The 19803-nt window shown below is 34.7% G+C and overlaps 2 protein-coding genes across 51 annotated transcripts; both read left to right on the top strand.

The window, feature by feature from the left end:
- Positions 1-1061: 1061 nt before the first annotated feature.
- On the top strand, positions 1062-18046 carry LOC147565081 (uncharacterized). Of its 50 annotated transcripts, none has more exons than XM_086651594.1 (21): positions 1103-1412; positions 1518-1567; positions 1820-1848; positions 1964-2008; positions 2098-2139; positions 2306-2430; positions 3148-3324; positions 3414-3863; positions 4677-4826; positions 4926-5123; positions 5223-5353; positions 5654-5746; positions 7537-7631; positions 8218-8254; positions 10387-10529; positions 10929-11015; positions 11128-11247; positions 11406-11549; positions 16112-16202; positions 16361-16540; positions 17757-18046. In XM_086651594.1, the coding sequence occupies exons 11-19, from the start codon at positions 5347-5349 to the stop codon at positions 16154-16156; spliced, it is 771 nt and encodes a 256-aa protein (XP_086507720.1). In that variant the 5' UTR covers positions 1103-1412; positions 1518-1567; positions 1820-1848; positions 1964-2008; positions 2098-2139; positions 2306-2430; positions 3148-3324; positions 3414-3863; positions 4677-4826; positions 4926-5123; positions 5223-5346; the 3' UTR covers positions 16157-16202; positions 16361-16540; positions 17757-18046. The 50 variants fall into 50 exon arrangements, with proteins under 50 accessions (XP_086507695.1, XP_086507673.1, XP_086507683.1 ...); XM_086651583.1 differs by having other exon boundaries at positions 4669-4826; positions 5648-5746; XM_086651564.1 differs by lacking the exons at positions 7537-7631; positions 8218-8254; positions 16112-16202 and adding exons at positions 2665-2717; positions 17138-17298 and having other exon boundaries at positions 4669-4796.
- On the top strand, positions 11665-16107 carry LOC147565082 (uncharacterized). The gene is made up of 2 exons (XM_086651650.1): positions 11665-15162; positions 15275-16107. The coding sequence occupies exons 1-2, from the start codon at positions 11665-11667 to the stop codon at positions 16040-16042; spliced, it is 4266 nt and encodes a 1421-aa protein (XP_086507776.1). The 3' UTR covers positions 16043-16107.
- Positions 18047-19803: the final 1757 nt, after the last annotated feature.

The raw sequence follows: 19803 nt of genomic DNA, 5'->3' as shown, positions 1-19803 counted from the left end.
AGAAATCGTTTCATAAAGGTTCTCACGGGTAGTGGCCTACAACAAGCGTAACATGCAGAGTACCAAGTAGTTTCGTATGAAAAATGAGACGACAAGGTGCCTAAAAGATCGTACATATTACTTACCTACTGTTTGACTAGGCTGGGCCTAGTGGTTGGCCATAGCAAGGCTAAGCGTATTTTGAAAGGTGCCCAAACCAGCCCGTGAAAATGTGACAGGCCAGGCGGGTAATGCTCATGCCGGACTTCAAGTTGGTCCACGAGGCCATCGGACACGGGCATTCTGCACCAGTCTTTGGCCTCCCTGGTTCAATCCCTACCCCTGGAGGTAACAATGCAGATCCCACCATAAGGGTCTGTAATCCACAACTACATGTACATGACATTAAGTCTGGCAAGGCCCGACCCGATGAAAATACTGGACACAAGTTTCTGGCCAGGCAAGACCCCATTTCTACCCATATGATCGAATAATTAGGAAAGTTAGACCAGTAGAGAGACGATATATAAAATAGTTAGAAACTTGTCATTAGATGTTGACAGACCCAAGCAATTGCTAGACCCGATATTATTTTTATCTAAGCTTTCGTTATCAATTGTTATCAATGAGACAATGACAATTAGACAAAATTATTATGATATCTAAATTAATAAATCATTAATAAAACTCAAATTTTCAATTTCTTAAATTTCAGTTGAACTAACCTGTGAAAATAAAATAATTAAGAAAATTATGTATTATTGGTCTTAATCATATAATCTTCTAAGTATTTTTTAAGTATTTATGTTTATGTATACTATTTTCCATGGACAAAATTGTCAAAGTTGTAGGTGAATTTTGGTATATAATCTACAGTTTGTTGGCAGAAGTTTTGCCCAACAAAATAATAATATAATGACACATACTTACCAAATTAAGAAATAAATCCACTAATTTATATATTTATTTTTATGTTTAATGAGAAAAATATGTATTATCTATATAACAAAACACAAAAGTTGTGACTAGGACAAGTTGACTAGGACCAATAAAGAGATAAATTGCCAACTGGATTGGAAGAAGAAATGATGCTTTAAATCTTAACCATTGAACTGGGATAGGTGGAGATTTGCGTTTTCAAAAAAACAAGTTCCTAACTGTGTTTCATTCGATCAGTAAACCATTTCTCAATCTCCCTTTGTCTTACTTCAAAAAAACTCCCTCTGTCTTCTCTCTTAGTCGTCCTTCCAATTCCTCACTCCCTTTGTCTTCTCTTTTCTGTTAACCATTTCTCTTCGCTCTCCCAACAAAATCGCTTGCCCTAGGGTTCCACTACTTCTCAATCTCTTTATCCCATTTCTAGATTGGAAAACCCTAATCTCTTGTGTCTTGAATTAAGATTATTGTTGCAGTGTTTCAGATTTCTAAATTAGGTAAATCTTTGGGTTTTTTTCATCCTTGGGAAGCTTAAAACAACGAAAGTTTGATTCACTTTTGGTGGTGGATTTGCTTCAATTCTTCTAAAATTTTCAATTCAGGTTTGGTACTTCCTGAATGATGGGGAAATTATATCAGTCGACGCCGGAAGGTTGGTATTTTTTCTTCTCAATCTGTTTCTCTGAATATTTAATTTTCAAAATTTTTGTTTGGTGTTCTCAGAATTTGTTTGTGCTTCTTAGAATTTTCATATTTCTCAAATTTGTTTTTCAAATGAGTTCGACATGGTCACATGTTTAATACATGTTTGATGAAATGTGTGTGTGAATTTTAATACACGACGAGAATACTATTCTCATATACATGATGAATTTACTCTTCTCATTTGGATCTTCTCCTCAAGCTATCTATGAGAGAGTTTTGGATGTTGAGGTAATCATAACCTATATCTAAACTCCCTATCTTTCATAATACATTTTTCGGAATCTGGGGTTTTAGTTTCAAAATAGATTGAAATCTGGTGGGTTAAATGTGATTCTCAAACCAGACTTCTCTGAACCCAATACAACTAAAAGGAAGAAGGTCGTAAAAGGTAGTCGAAACTGAATTTCCTAAACCCTATGATGAGCTTATAAAGAAAACAACGTTTCTTGACATAATCCATTTTCAACTTGAATCCAGATAGCGGAAAGTGAAGCTCTTCCATTGAGGAGCGTCCGGAAAGTCGGTTACAATCTCTCCTTTTGAATTGCAGAATACTACTTTTAATTTTCTATGTTCTGAATCATAGATTTCTCCTACTTGCCTAAATTTTGGTTTCACTGTTGTTTATTTTTTACTGGAACTAATGTGTACACTACCTCAACATCTCTTCCTATTCTTCTCGTAGAGGGTTCACTACTGGAAACCCATTTATCAATAAGCAAAATCGATTGGTAATCAACCGTGTTTTCCAAAGTATGAATGTGGTAATGCCAAGCTTCAAGGGGCATACAACTGTCCCTGTTCATTAATGTAAACATCCTTTTTTCACATTTTCCTTTGTGGGTCTTGGCATATTTGTTGTTAAAGTGAAAATGTTTATTCCGAAGTCGTTACCCAATGCTCCGGAAATGGTTATTTGGTAGTCCTTAAAGTAAAAATGAAATAGTAAATGTCGGTATGTCCGGTACATTTGCACTTTCGATTTGGTTTACGTTTAGCATCTTTGTTGTGAGAACAACCCAGTATGTTATGTTTTGCATGCAGGAAAGGAAATGAATGAGCTTGCTAGCAATACCAATTTCGTTATGTGATTCATGGTACCAATACCTTCCTATATTGTTTGGTGTAGTCTGAAGTATTATCCTTACGGGTTAATTTTGTCATAAATTTACTTGATTAATGATTCCAAGAGGAAGTTGAAAATTTCTTAAGCTTCCATTAAGAAATTTCTGTCAATCATATTCCGGTTTCACAACCAACCCGAATATTCTGGGACTGGGGTTCAAAAGATACTCGGGAGCATCGTTTTTTATTGGTCTGGTTTGATACTCACCTTTACTCTGTTCAGACGTTCTCAAATTGACTACTAGACGAGTTACCTGTTTTAGTGAAAGTAATGGACAGTTCAAAGTTCAAGAACATGAACTGAATAATAGCATGACTCAACTTATTTACTGCCACAAAAAAGATTTATGTTCGGTTTGTATATACCTCCTTCATTAACTGATTTTTCTAATGTTCTTCCAGTACGAGCAAAAGCAACATGTTCACTCTGTAGCACTCGACAAATTTAAGGACATGGCTTTCCTTTCAAATCGATCGTAGACAACTGAAACAATGTTAGGTCTTTCGTCTCCATCCCATGCCATTGCTCCTCAAACTTCTCTGAACCCAATACAACTAAAAGGAAGAAGATCGAAAAAGGTAGTCGAAATTGAATTTCCTAAAGCCTATGATGAGCTTATAAAGAAAACAACCTTTCTTGACATAATCTATTTTCAACTTGAATGCAGATAGCGGAAAATGAAGATCTTCCTTTGAGGAGCGTACGGAAAGTCGGTTAGAATTTCTCCTTTCGAATTGCAGAATACTTTTAATTCTGAACCTATGCTGAATTCATTTGTGCAGATCTGATCATTTTTATGACAATTTGAATTGCATGTACATATATATTATCGTAGAAAAATTTTCATGACAAGTACATCAACCAGAACATTAAAACCCAAAAAGAAAATAAAAACATTCTTTAAATGGGATTCATACTTTGGATCTCCTACTACTACTTTTGTTCTTTGCTGGATTTATCAAGACAGGTGGAGAACCTCAAAGTATCAGTCCTTGGTGTTGAAGGGGCTTCTTCCGTTTCACCGTTGTTGGACTCACTTTCAGTAGGACACGAAATATCTAAGAACATCCCTCGAGCAACTTGATAGCAAGATTCAGAGAAGTCGTCTTCTTGGGAGGTAAGTTGATGACGAGTTTGATATGGTTGCAATGATCCCAAAGTAGAAACCCGTACAGCTACTTACCAATGAATTATAATGTACTCGATATGGTTGGTAATGTATCAAGTGTCATTTATATATATATATATATATATATTATTTTGAGGAATGTAAAACGGGTGATTATGATGTACTCCATATGGTTGGCAATGTATTAGTGCCATCTGTCTTATCTTATTTGAGGAATATAAACCACCTTTTATAAAAAAAAATATTGTTTTATCTCATGTGATGTGTTTGTAAACCACCTGTTATTTTCGTACCACTGTGTGCCTATATGTTATTGAGACCATGTCTGGTTATACATGTTGTGGTCAGTATTGTCTGTTGCATAGTTTGTGAGTCTGATGTGTTTTATCTCGACACATTTGTACATAAAGTCCACCTTCTATCCCAATCCCATCATCTGATTGCTTTTCCAAGAAGAACGTAGCTTCCCTTATATGGTTCTCACCTCCTCCCATTTCTCCTGTACACATTGCTCCTATACCCAAATGTTAATCCACTTATTGCAGGTCTTGCAACACATGACATGCGGGGAAAAACTTAAATATTATATTATCCTTCCAAAATCTACTTGGATAAGGGTGATTTAAATATTTTTTTGTCGTTTCTCTTTCATATGAAGCCTTGAACATATGACATGCGGGGAAAACCTAGATTTCTCATCCAACTCAGCTACAACAGGCAACATATTTTATACGTTTTAATTTGTAATCCTTGTAAGTGATTGTCTTTCTCCACCCTTTTATGACGCATGTAGGGCTTTAGGAAATCGATTGTGCCGAAGGCACAGGTCATGCCTGGGAAGAAGAAACGTACGGACATGAGGATGATTCTTACGCCCGGCTTTTTGTTCCTCTGCTACTTGATCTCCTGCTATACATGTTGGTTCGTATGATCCTCGAAGTACAAATCAAAGTACCTCAAAAAATGGTTTGCTAATGCTCCTTATTCAGTTACATGAATTCTTATTACTATAGAATAACATATGTATATATTGTCTTCCTACTGTTACAGGTAAATCTGATGCCAATCAATCTGTAACTGGAACAATTTTGGGTTTCTTCACTAAGGTCCATTTGATGGCATACTATTACATTTCATCCATAATAATAGAAAAAACAGAGAAATTGTTGAGATCATAAGAAGAAGATAAGTACGGACTCCTGCTATACGTTTTGGTTCCTATGCTCCTTGATGTATTTGGCGAATGAGGTACCTCAAAAAATGGTTTGCTTATACTCCTTATTCACTTACATGAATTCTTATTACTCTAAAATAAGATATGTATGCATTATATCCCTACTGTTGCAGGTAAATCTGCTGGCATTCAATATAGAAGTGGACCAACTTCGGGTTTATTCACTGAGGTCCATCTCAAAGTTTGATACCATACTTGGACTAAGTTTTCAACAAATCTTGGTGGACAATATTGTTCATGTTTGGTATGTTATTACATCTTTACTTATTGGTAAATATATCAAAGATTTGTTTAAAACTATAAAGTTTTGAAACATATGGTATTTCACCATCCGTTTCTCTATTTAATTGACCGGAAACGTCTCACTTTCCTTTAAAATCAGTAGTTATCGTCCCATCTATTTCCTATTTGAACTGATAAGTCTACAATCTCCAATTAATGCTCATGGTCATGTATACTCTTAAATTCCTGTCGTCTTCACATAATCTATACTTGTCCACATTCGACTACTTAAGTTTTGTGTTTCCCACATTTCAAGCTGCAGGATCGAGGATAGGCGTTTCATTTATTTATCTGACTGTGAAGATTATGGAAAACAGTTGGAAGCTTCCTTCCGATGAACCACCCTCGAAGAAAGGTAGTATTCTACCTCAGTTTCCTTTTAAACGATATTTTGGTTAACAATTTTGTGCGTTGATGTTTTTGTTTTTTGTTGAATATCTCGGAAAACAGATAATATGACCAATTTCCTGAACTTGTATTATTTCTCTCTTTTAGAATGCCTTAGTTTTAAAAAAAAATAAAACCAACATAAACTTTTTACATAAAACTTCAAAACCTTTGGAGATTGAGGGTATAACTATACCCCTTCTATCTTAGATCATGTAATCCTTTTTAGTGTTGTTGATTATTACTAAAAGTATATATTCTGATTAACTTCTCAAATTTCTCTATTTTCTAAAATTTAGTATAGTCCTAATTAACTTATCAAACTTTTATCCCCCATATAAAACTTCGAAAGTAGGATTATTTAAACTTTTTGCCAAAATTTATCCATTGATCATAAGGTTAAGTTAGTATTACGTTTGTGTAGGGAGATATTTTCTTCCATCTATTTACCCTAAAATTATATAAGTTACCACGTTGTCTTAGTCTCATATTTTACTTTGCTATTGTGTAAAGAGGGATCGAAAACGGATTGTCACATCAAAGTGGGGATGAAGTCATCAAAAGACCATCATGCTAAAGAATTGCTCATTAAACCCTTCAATTCAACACGTGAGATAGATACAGTTAAATATATACACAAATATATCTATAAAGGTGAAGATCATACAACTCTGGTGGTCAGAGCGGCAGATGAGATTAAATAATAATTCAACTGTATTACTTTTTATTTTGAAATAAAATCCTTTGCTATAAATTTCAATTTATAAAAAAAATGATACTTTTATCTTCAATATAATTATTTCGATTCTAATTACTGACCATGTATTGCCTGTTTTACTGAATAACGAACCTGTGTTTGGGACATAATTATGAAAATTTTACTCCGTATCATATGATTTTTCTTCAAATTCTTATCTTTAAAAATATTTTCATACATTCTCAATTCTCAAACTATACATAATGATGTGCGATAATCAATCTATACATCTCCATCTGATATGATTATCATATGTTCATTCACTTTTTAACTTCATTTTTCAAACATAAAATGGAAAAGATGGTTAAAATAGTTTTTACTCGCATGTAACTATAATAGCAAAATACAAAAATAAAATAAAATAACAGGACTTATGTTGGAAATATGAATTTCAAATAGTTATTCAAGTTTCTATCTTCGTTTTTATCTTACAGATAACGGCTTTTTTGCCTATATATGAAACGTCCATGTTTTCACACAATCCGATAAAGCCGAAATAAAAGTTTCAAACAAAGTATAAGCCGTTGCTAGAAAGACTCTGTTTTACATAATGTTCCTATAAGTCATATATTATGACATATCAATGACAATTAATCAATTTTTTAATTCTCTTTTAATGGGAGCCCTTATATGGAATTGACTAATCACCGGTACCCAAAACCATTCACAATCTTCATCCCTTTCAGTTACTCTACTTCATTCAAGTATTAGTGAGAATCAATCAATTGTTTAATTCTTTTTTGATGGCAACCATTATATCAAAATATTACTCACTGGTAGCCAAAACCATTCACATTCTCCACTCTTAAAACCCATCCTCATTAGTGCTCCTTTTAGATACTCTCCTAATTTCAATGGGCAATTCAAATTCCATACCTGATGATTGTTCATCATCCATTTCAATTATTCTCAAATTATCAACCTCCATCCCATAGAAACCTCTCTCTACCACCAAGTTGTTTCATTTACCCTCCTTACAATTAATGTTCTTCAATGGATAGGTTTCAATTTTGGACTGCTCCACTTATCTATAAAACTCATACTCATTCTCAACAAAAGCATGTCTACTTCGTTACAGTACCCTACATTGACTAAGGTTAGTTTCTTTCCTCAAATTTTCAGCGTTGTTTCTGATTCCTAATTATATTTTGATCTTTCATAATTGTAATATACCACCAAACTTGGTTAGTATTGGTTAATGTACATACATTGGGTGTCATCTTAGCTTCTTTTAGGAGTTGCACAACATAGCTATTTCAGAGGGTTTAACCAAAGTAAATTACAAATTATTTTAGGTTATACATTGTTTTTGCTGTTTTCTTTGTTTTTTCACTTCGATATTCATCGTTAATTAACCCACATAAGTTTCCGTACTCCACTATTCTACACGTTTTATAGTTCAGCATGTATAGGGTTTATTAGAAGCACTTGAAAAACAAACAGTCTGTTTAACATCCTATTAGCCTAATATTGAAGTAAAGATAGTGTTTTCTACAATTACAGAATCAATGAGTGAAACGGTCTTAATTGACCCGGATATTTACAGGGCTACTAACAAAATTTGGTTAATTTCAGTATTGAACTATTATAAATAAGTGTACATAATATTGAAAACTTTAATGATTAAAGCTTCATACATTATTGAACATTCTTTTTTACTTACTTTCCACACTTTTTTATAGGTAATTGGAATTTGCGCAAGACAGGCTCTGATTCAGCGTAGTTGCGTTAAATTCATTGATATTATAATTAATTTTTCTGACGTTCTTTACTAACAAACCATTAGCTTATACCCATTAAACGTTGTTCCCACTTCGTCTGACCTATGCTATGTTAGTCTTTGGTTACTTAACTACTTAGTATCTTAGTCACCATGATAGACATAATTGTAGATCTTATAAGAATCATGTATTTTATTGACAGACCTTACCGACTAAATCACATAAAACCACATAAACTACTTAACTTTAGGATTACTTACCTGACTCAAAACCCACTTCTACATAACCAACATACCTGTATTGATATTCTACACTTTAATACTTTATCAATGCATTATAGAGTAAAATATAACCCAAATTTTTTTGAAAAATGTCATGATTAATGCTTACTGATGTTTCATCCTTATTTTAAGTGTCCCCAACGTTAGAACTCATTACCACCAATTCATGACATTATATACAGATAATGAGTTCACCTACAATCGCAACTCCTGTGATGACAATACCCATAAGGTTACTCAATCCTTATCAAGGGAAGTGGACAGTGAAAGCTAGGGTCACCTCAAAAAGTAAACTTACGAATTACACAAATGCAAAAGGTCCTGGGAAAGTATTTTCCTTTGACATTGTAGATTCTGAAGGAGATGAAATCCATATAACTTGTTTTAACGCGGTAGCTGACCAATTCTATGATTACATTGAAGAGAGACAAGTATACTCCATTGCTAATGGCATGCTAAAACCTGCATCTAAAACCTTCAACCATCTGAGAAATGAGTATGAGATTTATCTAGACAAATCTTCCAAAATTGAACGTTGTGCGGAAGATGATAACACAATACCTGTACATCAATTTCACTTTCAACCAATAAATGAAATTGGAAACATGGAAAAATACTCATTAGTGGATGTTGTTGGTCTGGTGATGTCTATAAATTCAACCACGCCTATAGTGAAAAAAGATGGAACCGAGACAGTGAAAAGAAATCTGGAGTTGAGAGACATGTCTGGTTACACAGTGGATTTGACCATGTGGGGAAAGTTTTGCAATGTTGAGGGTGACAAAGTTTCCGAACTTCTTGACTCTGCTTCTATTGTTGTCATCGCTGTCAAATCCGGAAGAATTAATGAATTCAATGGAAAATCAGTGTACACAGTGATGTCAACGCAATTAATCATCAATCCAGACATTCCAGAGGCTCATAAACTTAGGTTGTGGTATAGTTCAGACGAATCCAAAACCACATCCATCCGTATTTCTAAGCAATCAGCAACAAATGTTCAATATCACCGTAAACTAATATCTCAAATCAAAGAAGAGGGGCTCGGAAAATCTGGCGAACCCAACTATATCATTGTTACCGCTAGAATTTCATACGTAAAACCAGAAAACTTTTCGTACACTGCGTGCCCATTAATGGTTGGGTCCCGTAAATGCAACAAAAAGGTAACAAAGAATGAGGAGGGACATTGGTGGTGTGGAAGGTGTGATCAATCAGTTCCAGATTGTGAAATCAGGTACATTCTGCAATTACAACTTCAAGATTGCACAGGTACTACATATGTGACTGCATTCCAAGAAGTTGCTGAAGCAATAATGGGCATTTCAGCGAAAGATTTGACAATTTTGAAAGAAGGGGATGAAGAAAAATTTTCAGACACTATAAGGATGGTGAAATTTAAGTTGTACTCATTCAAGTTAATAGTAAAAGAAGAACTTTACAATAATGAGCGTCTGGTGAAATTAACTGTCGTTAAGGCGGAGGCGGTGGACTTCTCATCTGAATCCCAGTTCCTTTTGGATTCAATTAGTAATATCGGAGAATAGAAAGCCCATTTTAAATAGGGATGCTCAGAAACAAGTTAATGCTTTATCGTATTAAAGTATATATATTGTCTTTCAAAATGCAATTTCATATTTCTATAATGATCTATTACCATTTCCTATGTAAACGTTACATCGTAACTTACTTTTCCTAAATGCATATTAGTTGTGGTATTTATATATGATAATTAAACAAATGTTCACTTAATGTCATAAATATGAAAATGTTTTGGGACCTTTAATTCAATATATAACTTTAAACAATTTCAGACAGTTAAACTTATCTTCAAATCCATTTTATGTAGGTCTCTGCAGCTGTGTTGTTTTATTTCCTCAAATTATTTCTCAGCATCGCCTCAACCTAAATTCAATGGTTACTTCTAAAGCGGCACCACACCATCAACTTAGCGACACCTTTGACCATGAAAGTGAAGGCACCGAATCACATGTGAGCGTTTTAATCTCATTTGCGGTTATTCTTATGCAAATTACTCAATTGAATTGACAACAACAAAAATTTACTTATGACGTCATCAATACTACAACATCTCTCTTATAATACACCTTCCCTTTCACACTACTAAACTTAAGAAAATAACTATGAAAATGCATCTCTTACACACACACACACACACACACATATATATATATATATACATATATTATATTGTACATAGGTTGTTACTGACAAATTGATTGTTATCAAATAAACACCTACTCCATTGCCTCCACTATATACTACCTTAAGGATCTTTCCCATAATACATTCCTGATTTCATTTGTTTAGTGTTACAAATTAACAAATCAACTACATCCCTGACTTTATTTATTCATTCTTACAAACTAGCAACGCAGTACAGGACAACGCCTCCGTCGGGAAAGGGAACGGATAGCACGCCAAAACAAAGGAAAAACAGTGGTGATACCTAACAATGTTAGACACTATATATTCCTCCTAATCACTACTGCACAACTTGAATCGCTATATTTCTATTGCATACTAAAAAAATCCTTTATCCGACTTACACTGAAGTTGTCTTCTATAGGATGAACGCTCATCAGGTTTTCTGCAAAGTACATCTATGCGACCCCTGCGAATAAATGACACAACTTCTAGCATACCTATACAACATGAAACTTCGCCCACCACTGCATCTGTTAATGAGGTTTGTTTTACAGTTTTTGTATTGTTTTACTAAAATCGTATCTACCTATTTACACAGACTCTAACTCATTAATTGCGCTACTTCTTACTCTGTACCCCTCATATACCATTTTGGTCCCCTTCATTTAATAAAAAAATGATCCTTTTCTAATACTACAGAAACGTAGCATTGGTCAACAATTGCGTCGCAATAGGGAACGTCTATCTTCTGGAGACAAGAGAAAAGGACCATCAATACCAAATGATGTGTTTCCTGTGACCACACAACATTCACCTACCACAACCCTGCATAACGCTTATGAGGTTTATTATCTCTTCATTCTTTATTAATGGGCGATATTATATATTTTTACAGGTTATTTTTATCCTTAATAATAAGTCTTGCTAACATATATCTATAATATAATAGCAAACCAATATGTCGTCACAAAGTACAAATACATGTAAGCGACTAAAGATGTTGGGCCAACAAGAAGATGATAGACAACACACAAACCATGTTAGTACCCTAGAAGAGCCGACCGAGGCTTCGACTTCCAGATTAGATGAGTTCAATACAGTTGATACTGAGCGACATTTTCTTGGACTTATGGAAGTATTGTGTCCTCATTGTTCAGCACTACATTGGATTGACGAAAAATTAAAGAATTCATCTATATCAAGACCGTTATTTGGTACATGTTGTTTCCAAGGAAAAATCCGCCTACCCCGGCTACGTGAACCGCCATTGCCATTAAAATCTTTATATGATGGAGATGACGAAAGTTCAACGTCATTTAGACGAAACATACGTCGTTTTAACGCTGCAAATGCATTCACAAGTCTAGGATGCACATTAGAATCTAGAACGCTAAGTGGTCGGGGACCATATTCATTCACTATACATGGGGAATTGCGTCATCGGACTGGTTCACTATTACCAGAGGCGGACACACCGCCATCCTATGCTCAACTCTATATCTATGATCCTGATACAGCATTAAGGATTCGTAGTGAAAGAAACAATGATTTGGATGTTCGTGTTCTCAACATTATTCAAGAAACGCTCCTTCTTTACAATGCATTCTACCCTAAATATTGTCAGGCATATGAAATTTTATTAGAAACTATTTCTGCTAACCAGCATTTGCCTGTTCACTTGCATTATAATCCAACCATGGATAGAAGGCTATATAATTTGCCTACATCACATGAGATTGCCGTTATAATACCAGGAGATGGTACCGAAAAAGCATCGTCGAGGGACATTGTCCTACATCTGAAAGGGTCAACCGAATTACTCAGAGTATCAGAAAGTCACCCAGCTTACTTGCCATTACACTACGTTTTACTATTCCCATTTGGAGAGCTGGGATGGGACCCTGATTTGAAGCAATGGGATACAAAACATAATCGTGTAAGTAAGTCACGACTAACGCAAATGCAGTTTTACAGTTACCGTATATTCCATCGAGAAACTGAATATTCATCAATACTAAGAGCAGGTAACTTATTTCAAGAGTTTCTTGTCGATGCATGGGCGTCGACGGAGCAAAATCGTTTGATGTATATTAGGCATCATCAAACCCAACTGCGGTCAGAGCTTTATAATGGTCTTACTGATGTATCTGCTGATGGGTTAAATCCAAATCAAGTGGGACGCAAGTTCATCTTACCATCTTCCTTCACAGGAAGTGGCAGACATCTGTTTGAAATTTATCAAGATTCAATGGCAATAACTCGTTACCACCACCATCCAGATATATTTTTAACTATGACTGCAAATCCCAAATGGCCTGAGATAACGTTTGCACTTTTCCCTCATCAAACTGCAGTTGATCGTCCAGATTTAGTTGCGCGGGTCTTCGAACTAAAAAGGAAGAAATTAATGAACGTTATTCAAAATGAGTGTGTGTTTGGCAAAGCGGTTGCACATGTTTACACAATTGAGTTTCAAAAACGTGGCTTACCACATATGCACGCCCTCATATTTCTTCAACAATCAGATAAAATCCATACTGCAAATCAGGTTGACCGTTTTGTTTCTGCTGAATTACCTTGTGAGTATAAGGACCCATTACTTTTTGAAACAGTAAAAAATTGCATGGTACATGGCCCGTGTGGACATCAAAAGCCTACTTCACCATGTATGATTGATGGAAAATGCTCGAAAGGTTATCCTCGGAATTTTACAGATACAACAACCCTAGGGGAAGATGGATATCCAATATATCGCCGTCGTGATGATGGTCGGTCCTTTATTGTTCGAGGGCATCTGGTAGATAATAGAAATATTGTTCCTTACAATCCTTACCTTTCTAAGCTCTTTGATTGTCACATTAATGTTGAAATCTGTGCAAGCGTCCGATGTGTGAAATATATCCACAAGTATATTTACAAGGGTCACGATCGAGCAACAATGGTTGTGGGTGAAAATGACGAGATTCAACAATACCTCGACTCACGGTATATAGCTGCGCCTGAAGCTGCATGGAGATTATTCGGTCATTTACTACATGAAGAATTTCCAAATATTGTGCGTCTTGCTGTACATCTACCAGGTATGCACCACGTAGTTTTTAACCCTGAAGATCCTCCCGAAGTCATTCAGTATAGAGCTGGTCTACAAATGTCTACTTTAATGTCATTTTTCATTAAGTGCTCTACGGATCAAGCTGCAAGAAACTACACATATCAAGAATTCCCACAACACTATGTTTGGGACAAAGATGCAAAATTTTGGAAAAAAAGAAAACGTGGTTTTGCCATAGGGAGAATGTACTTCGTAAGCCCGAATGCTGGAGAAAGATTTTACCTCCGAATGCTATTAACAGTTGCAATTGGCCCGTCTTCTTTTGAATCCTTACGTACTTTCAATGGTGTGCTATATGATACCTTTAAATTAGCTTGTGTTGCACGTGGGATGCTTGAATCAGATGGAGAATGGATACAGTGTTTACAAGAAGCTGCTTCAATGAAAACAGGTTATCAATTACGAAGGCTTTTTTGTATAATCCTATTAGAGTGTAATCCTTTAAATCCAGATAAGCTATGGAATAAATTTGCAATGAATATTTGTGATGATATTCCATACCTCATGCGTACTACACGCAGAATTGAGAACCCAACAGAGGCACAAATCCAGGATTTTGGACTACACCTCTTAAATGAAATCCTTTTGGAATCTGGTAAAAGCCTTCAAGTCAACTTCCCATCCATGCCTTTGCCACAACAACAATGGAATGAAGTTCCAGAGAATAGATTAATATGGGAGCATATACAACTCAAAAACTCTATAAATCAATTCGATGTAACAAGTAAAGTTGATTGCCTTAATGAAGGCCAACGATACGCTTTTGAGGAAATTACAAGGTCTGTATCTACTGATGGAGGTTCGCTTTTTTTCCTCAACGGTGCTGCTGGAACTGGAAAAACATTTTTGTACAACACAGTTGCAGCTTCATGTCGAATTAAAGACCATATAGTCATCACAGTTGCTTCATCTGGTATTGCATCTTTGTTATTAGTTGGAGGAAGGACAGCTCATTCAACCTTTCAGATCCCTCTTGACATCCATGAAGACTCAATTTGCAACATTGGTAAACAAACCCAACAAGCAGAGTTATTTAAAGCAACAAAGTTGATAATATGGGATGAGGTTCCTATGCAACACCGGTATTGTGTTGAAGCAGTTGATCGCACATTGCAAGATATTCGAGATTCTAATCGACCATTTGGTGGGATAACTGTTGTTCTTGGCGGCGACTTTAGACAAATTCTACCTGTTATACCAAAAGGAAGTCGAGAAGAAATTGTAAGTGGGTCAGTAAGGAGGTCACACATTTGGACTCGCATCAATGTCCTTACTTTGTCACAAAACATGCGACTTGAGTCTGAAGATCCTGGTTGTAATTCCTTTCGCACTTTTCTAAAATTGGTAAGACCTTCTTTCTACTTTAATTATTCCAAATTTGGATTCACCTTACCTATGTTTGAATGATTTTTACACAAAACTTCATCGTTTAAAAATACAATATTCTTCCTTATAGGTTGGAGCAACTCCATCAGAAAATCTACCGTTACCTGATTCAATTAATAGATCAGCCTCCCTACTAGATCTAATAACTGCTATATATCCAAGGTTGGGTGTAGTTACAAATGTTACTCCAAGTTACCTCACAGAAAGAACCATTCTATCAGCGCGAAATGAAGATGTATCTGCGATCAATAATGTGGCTTTAAATATATTTTCGGGAGAATGTATAACTTATCTCGCAGCCGATAAGATGAATGATACAGAAGTTACTAACTACTCTTTAAATGCTAGCTATCCTAACGAGTTTCTAAACTCCCTTAATCCTCCTGGATTTCCGCAATTCAAATTGGAATTTAAAATCGGTTGTCCCATCATGTTGTTAAGGAACCTTTCTCCAAGGGATGGCCTGTGTAATGGTACAAGATTGATGGTGGTTAGAACAGCTCCCAGAGTTATCGAAGCAAAAATATTAACAGGAGATAAGTCTGGTAACTTGGTTTTTATTCCAAGAATCTCTCTAACAACATCTTCTGATTTGGGCATTCCGTTTGTGAGGAGGCAATTCCCGGTACGGTTAGCGTATGCCATGACAATAAACAAGTCTCAAGGGCAGTCTGTTAAATTTGTCGGGATAGACCTACGCTTTCCTGTGTTTAGCCATGGTCAATTATATGTTGCTTTATCAAGATGCACTGCCAGTAGTAGAGTACACGTTTTATTACCCGAACAATGCAATACTTTTACTACCCCTAATGTTGTTTATACTGAAATTTTATTGTAATAGTTACAAACAATACCAATTGTTATTCATTCGCATCTTATATTATTTTACGATCATTTCTGTCATAAGGATTTCCCGACCAGATACGTAGATGACAAATATAATTACTGTTAAGCAATATTTCCAAACTTGGAAAAGAACTTTCGACTGTCATGATTTGGTAAGCTCTCTAAACCTAACTCATTAGCTTTTTCTCATAAATTACTTGCACTAAATTGTACATGTCTATGTTATATAATAGAGTTTAATATTATGTTGTTTTCTTCATTCTAAAAAGAAACTTCGTATTATTATTTAATATTGACTTTGGTGATGCAGTCTGCGCTTACTGGAGAATTTCTACCTGTCACAAAGAAGTGTGGAGATGAAATCTATTCTGGTTCGACGTGCAAACAGGGAGAGATTGAAGCTGTTGTGATAGCGACTGGGCGTTACTCCTTCTTCGGGAAAGCAGCACATTTAGTCGACTCAACCCAAGTTGTTGGACATTTTCAGAAGGTAAACATATCCTTCCACAGTCCTAGCTGTAGAAGACTTTAAGGTCTACTGGCATACCTTTACAGTATGATCAACAAAAAAATAATTATTACTTTGCGAAATAGATTGATACATTTGAAATTCCGGAGTTTGATAAATTAGACATTTCTTCATCATTAGACTCATCACCAAACTATCTTTTTCTAGCACAAATGCACAATTGACTTTATTTAAAGTTTCCCCTTCTTAACGAGATTGATTATTTTGATACTGGTTTGGGGTATAAAGCATCCTATACTATATAATTGGAGTGGAAGAGACCCTTGGGCTAAATTTATATCTTTCTTAGACTTTTCTGTTTCTTGGGAGGCTCTATTAACAACAATATAGACATTCCAAATTTCAAAACCTCCCTTGACTCAATATGTAGATCTAGGGAGTATGTACATATCTTTTCACGTATATGTATTCAGATTATACCAAAAAAAAAAAAGTTAATCTGATACTGGTTCTGTTACTATTCTGCAAGACCGAATAGTTTAGTTAGATATCCTCAATTTATGTGCTTGATTGGTGTCTATATTATGAAATGACGTGTAATCGATAAAACTTGCGCAGGTCCTTACAGCCATTGGGAATTTCTGCATTTGCTCTATAGCTATAGGAATGATTCTTGAAATCATTGGTTGACTTACAATGAGGTTATGATATCATGGAATTGTGGGAAAGGAAGTGTAAAAATCAATAACTGACCTAGGGGAGATTGTCCTTTGATAATGGTAATCCTGCATCTTCATTTTTTTCCTTTTACGATAAGGACAAACCCTTCACCCAGTAAGAACTAGAGTTAGTCTTAGGTATGTTTGTCTACTGGAATGTTATCACGAACTTTGTTCATATTTGCTAAATTCCACAAAATTCATTCAAATAGTGCAATTTGTTGTTCTATAGAGCTTAAACATTTGCAATCTTACCAGAAACAATTTAATTTTCTCGCTCACCTGTTATTGATTTTAATAATGTCTTACGTCAGTTAGGCTTCAGATCAAATAATTAATGGCCCTTGATAAGTTTGTGATCTATTATTATGATTTGTAAGAAGTCTCAAGTATCTCATCTAAAATTACTAATACTTATCTGAATATGGACTAATTGTGATTTAATGTCTTAGTTTTATGTATGTCGAAATTATGTCAATCATGTTTGTTTAAACTATTCTATTTGATGTATTTTGTAGTGAGTACTCTATGCAAGAGCTAAATGCTTCTCGGTCAAAGTTCTTGAACCTCAGGATGACTTGGTTATATCCTTAAAGGATACAATTCCAAAGGAGCTGCAACGTGCGTGCAGTAGACACAACTTTTAACCTTTCCATTTTCATAGTTTTTAGTTGTGTAATTTTTATTTTCTATTCAAAATTCTATTAGTAAATTTGTTTTTTATATATAGATCTCACCGTGCCGGAGGCACGGGTCATTCCTAGTAAAATATAAAACGCATTATAATCTTAAATTTAAGTTTGAGAAAGTCCCATTCCGCCCACACACTATTCCTCCCATGGCCCTATTTATAATAACACAAGTTCATGTAATTATATAATTGAAGTAATTCTCACTCTCTTTCTCTCTATGGATATATATATATATATATATATATATATATATATATATATATATATATATATATATATGCACAAATAATACATCTATTATTAGTTTACAAATTAAATAATAAGAATGACACATATTGTTATCATCCCTTCACAATCAAACTAAGTCCAAATTATTGCTAATATTATTTGATTAATTCCAAAAATGTAAATTAAAAATTAAGTTGAAGTGACTATGGTAATGTCAGCTGAATTGAAAGCTTAGATTCGATAATTCCATTTTGGCCTCCTAAAGATGACCAACTCACCAAAATGGCCCCTTAAAGATGATCAATTTCCACTTTAGCTCCTTTTTTTCCGTCTTTTTGTCGTCAGATGTTAGTGAGCTGGATTTTCATACCTAAAATACCCCTGCCCAAATCTTCTTGTCATCCACGCTATTTTGGAGTCCCTAAGAGTCATTATAGCATGTCAAATTTATTTTTTTTCAACTTTCAAAATTTACTTTTTTCCTCTCTCTCCCTTCCCATCAACTCTTTAAATCTCTTTAATGTGATGAATTTAGAGGTGTTCTTCCTGGAATAAGAAATGTTAGTTCATTGATTTATGTCGAAGGGATTAAAGCATATGAAAATGGAGGTAAACTTATAGACAGTAGCACCCAAAGTTTGATCTATTCTTCTTACTTTCACTCTTTACACAATCTCATGCGTAGGACTTAAAAAATGTAGTGAGAGAAATTTTCCCAAGTTAGATAGAGAGAGAGAGAGAGAAATATCACATCTCTAAACTACTATCTCACTAGTTCTTAAAACTCCCCTTATTATCAGTTCACAACTACCCATAACAATTATCATCATAAACAAAAATAGAGAAATAATCAAATAACTTTCTTCGTTGATTCTTAAACAAAATCTCTCAATTTTTTTCATACATGTAAACATGAGTTTTATCTGTAATTTTTAAGAATAGAAGGAAAATAAATCTGCATTTTCCTTTTCTTTTTGACTTAGAAAGGATAAACTTTGTTTTTTTACAAAGAGAATAAACCTTTTCTTTTATCTTATTCCTCTTCACTTGTGAATTCAAAATCTTCAACTTGTAGTAGATGAAGAAGCAGGATACAAGAACCAAAGAATAGTATGAAGATATTCAAAGATAGGGTTTATAAACAAACCCCTCAACCATCCTAACATTTTACTTGTCTCTCTCACTCTAACTAACATATAATATTTATTCTCTCTACCTGTGGGTGTAAATATGCAAAAGTTTCTTCTTACTTTCAACAATTCCATAAAAAAAACTATCAAGTTGTCCAATAATACTTTCATTACCACATTAAGCAAATATTCAAAAAGTTTCTTCCTACCTTCCACATACCCTTTCTCTCTCTACCTGGGTGCAAATATCTAAAAGTTACTTCCTACCTCCATCAATGGCATCGTGCGCATGGAGTAGTGTTGGAGTTCTTGGACTATTAAGCAAAACAGGTCATGGAGGTGTGATCAAGCTTCTGGTGATTTTAATGGAAAGTTTGGGACTTCTATGAGGAGTGGTTAAAGGGAAGGAAGATGAAGTTGAGTTGTGTGACAAATTAAATTTTGAAAATTGAAAAGTAAATTGATTTGACAATCATAATTAATGACTCTAGGTACCACAAATCTTCTGGGCAAAT

This window comes from Eschscholzia californica, unplaced genomic scaffold (genome assembly GCF_041429995.1).
Source record: "Eschscholzia californica isolate CP2 unplaced genomic scaffold, dmEscCali1.0.p SCAF_1, whole genome shotgun sequence".
Lineage (NCBI taxonomy): Eukaryota > Viridiplantae > Streptophyta > Magnoliopsida > Ranunculales > Papaveraceae > Eschscholzia > Eschscholzia californica.
The sequence above is the reverse complement of the archived record's forward strand: the minus strand, read 5'-3'. Positions and strand labels throughout refer to the sequence as shown.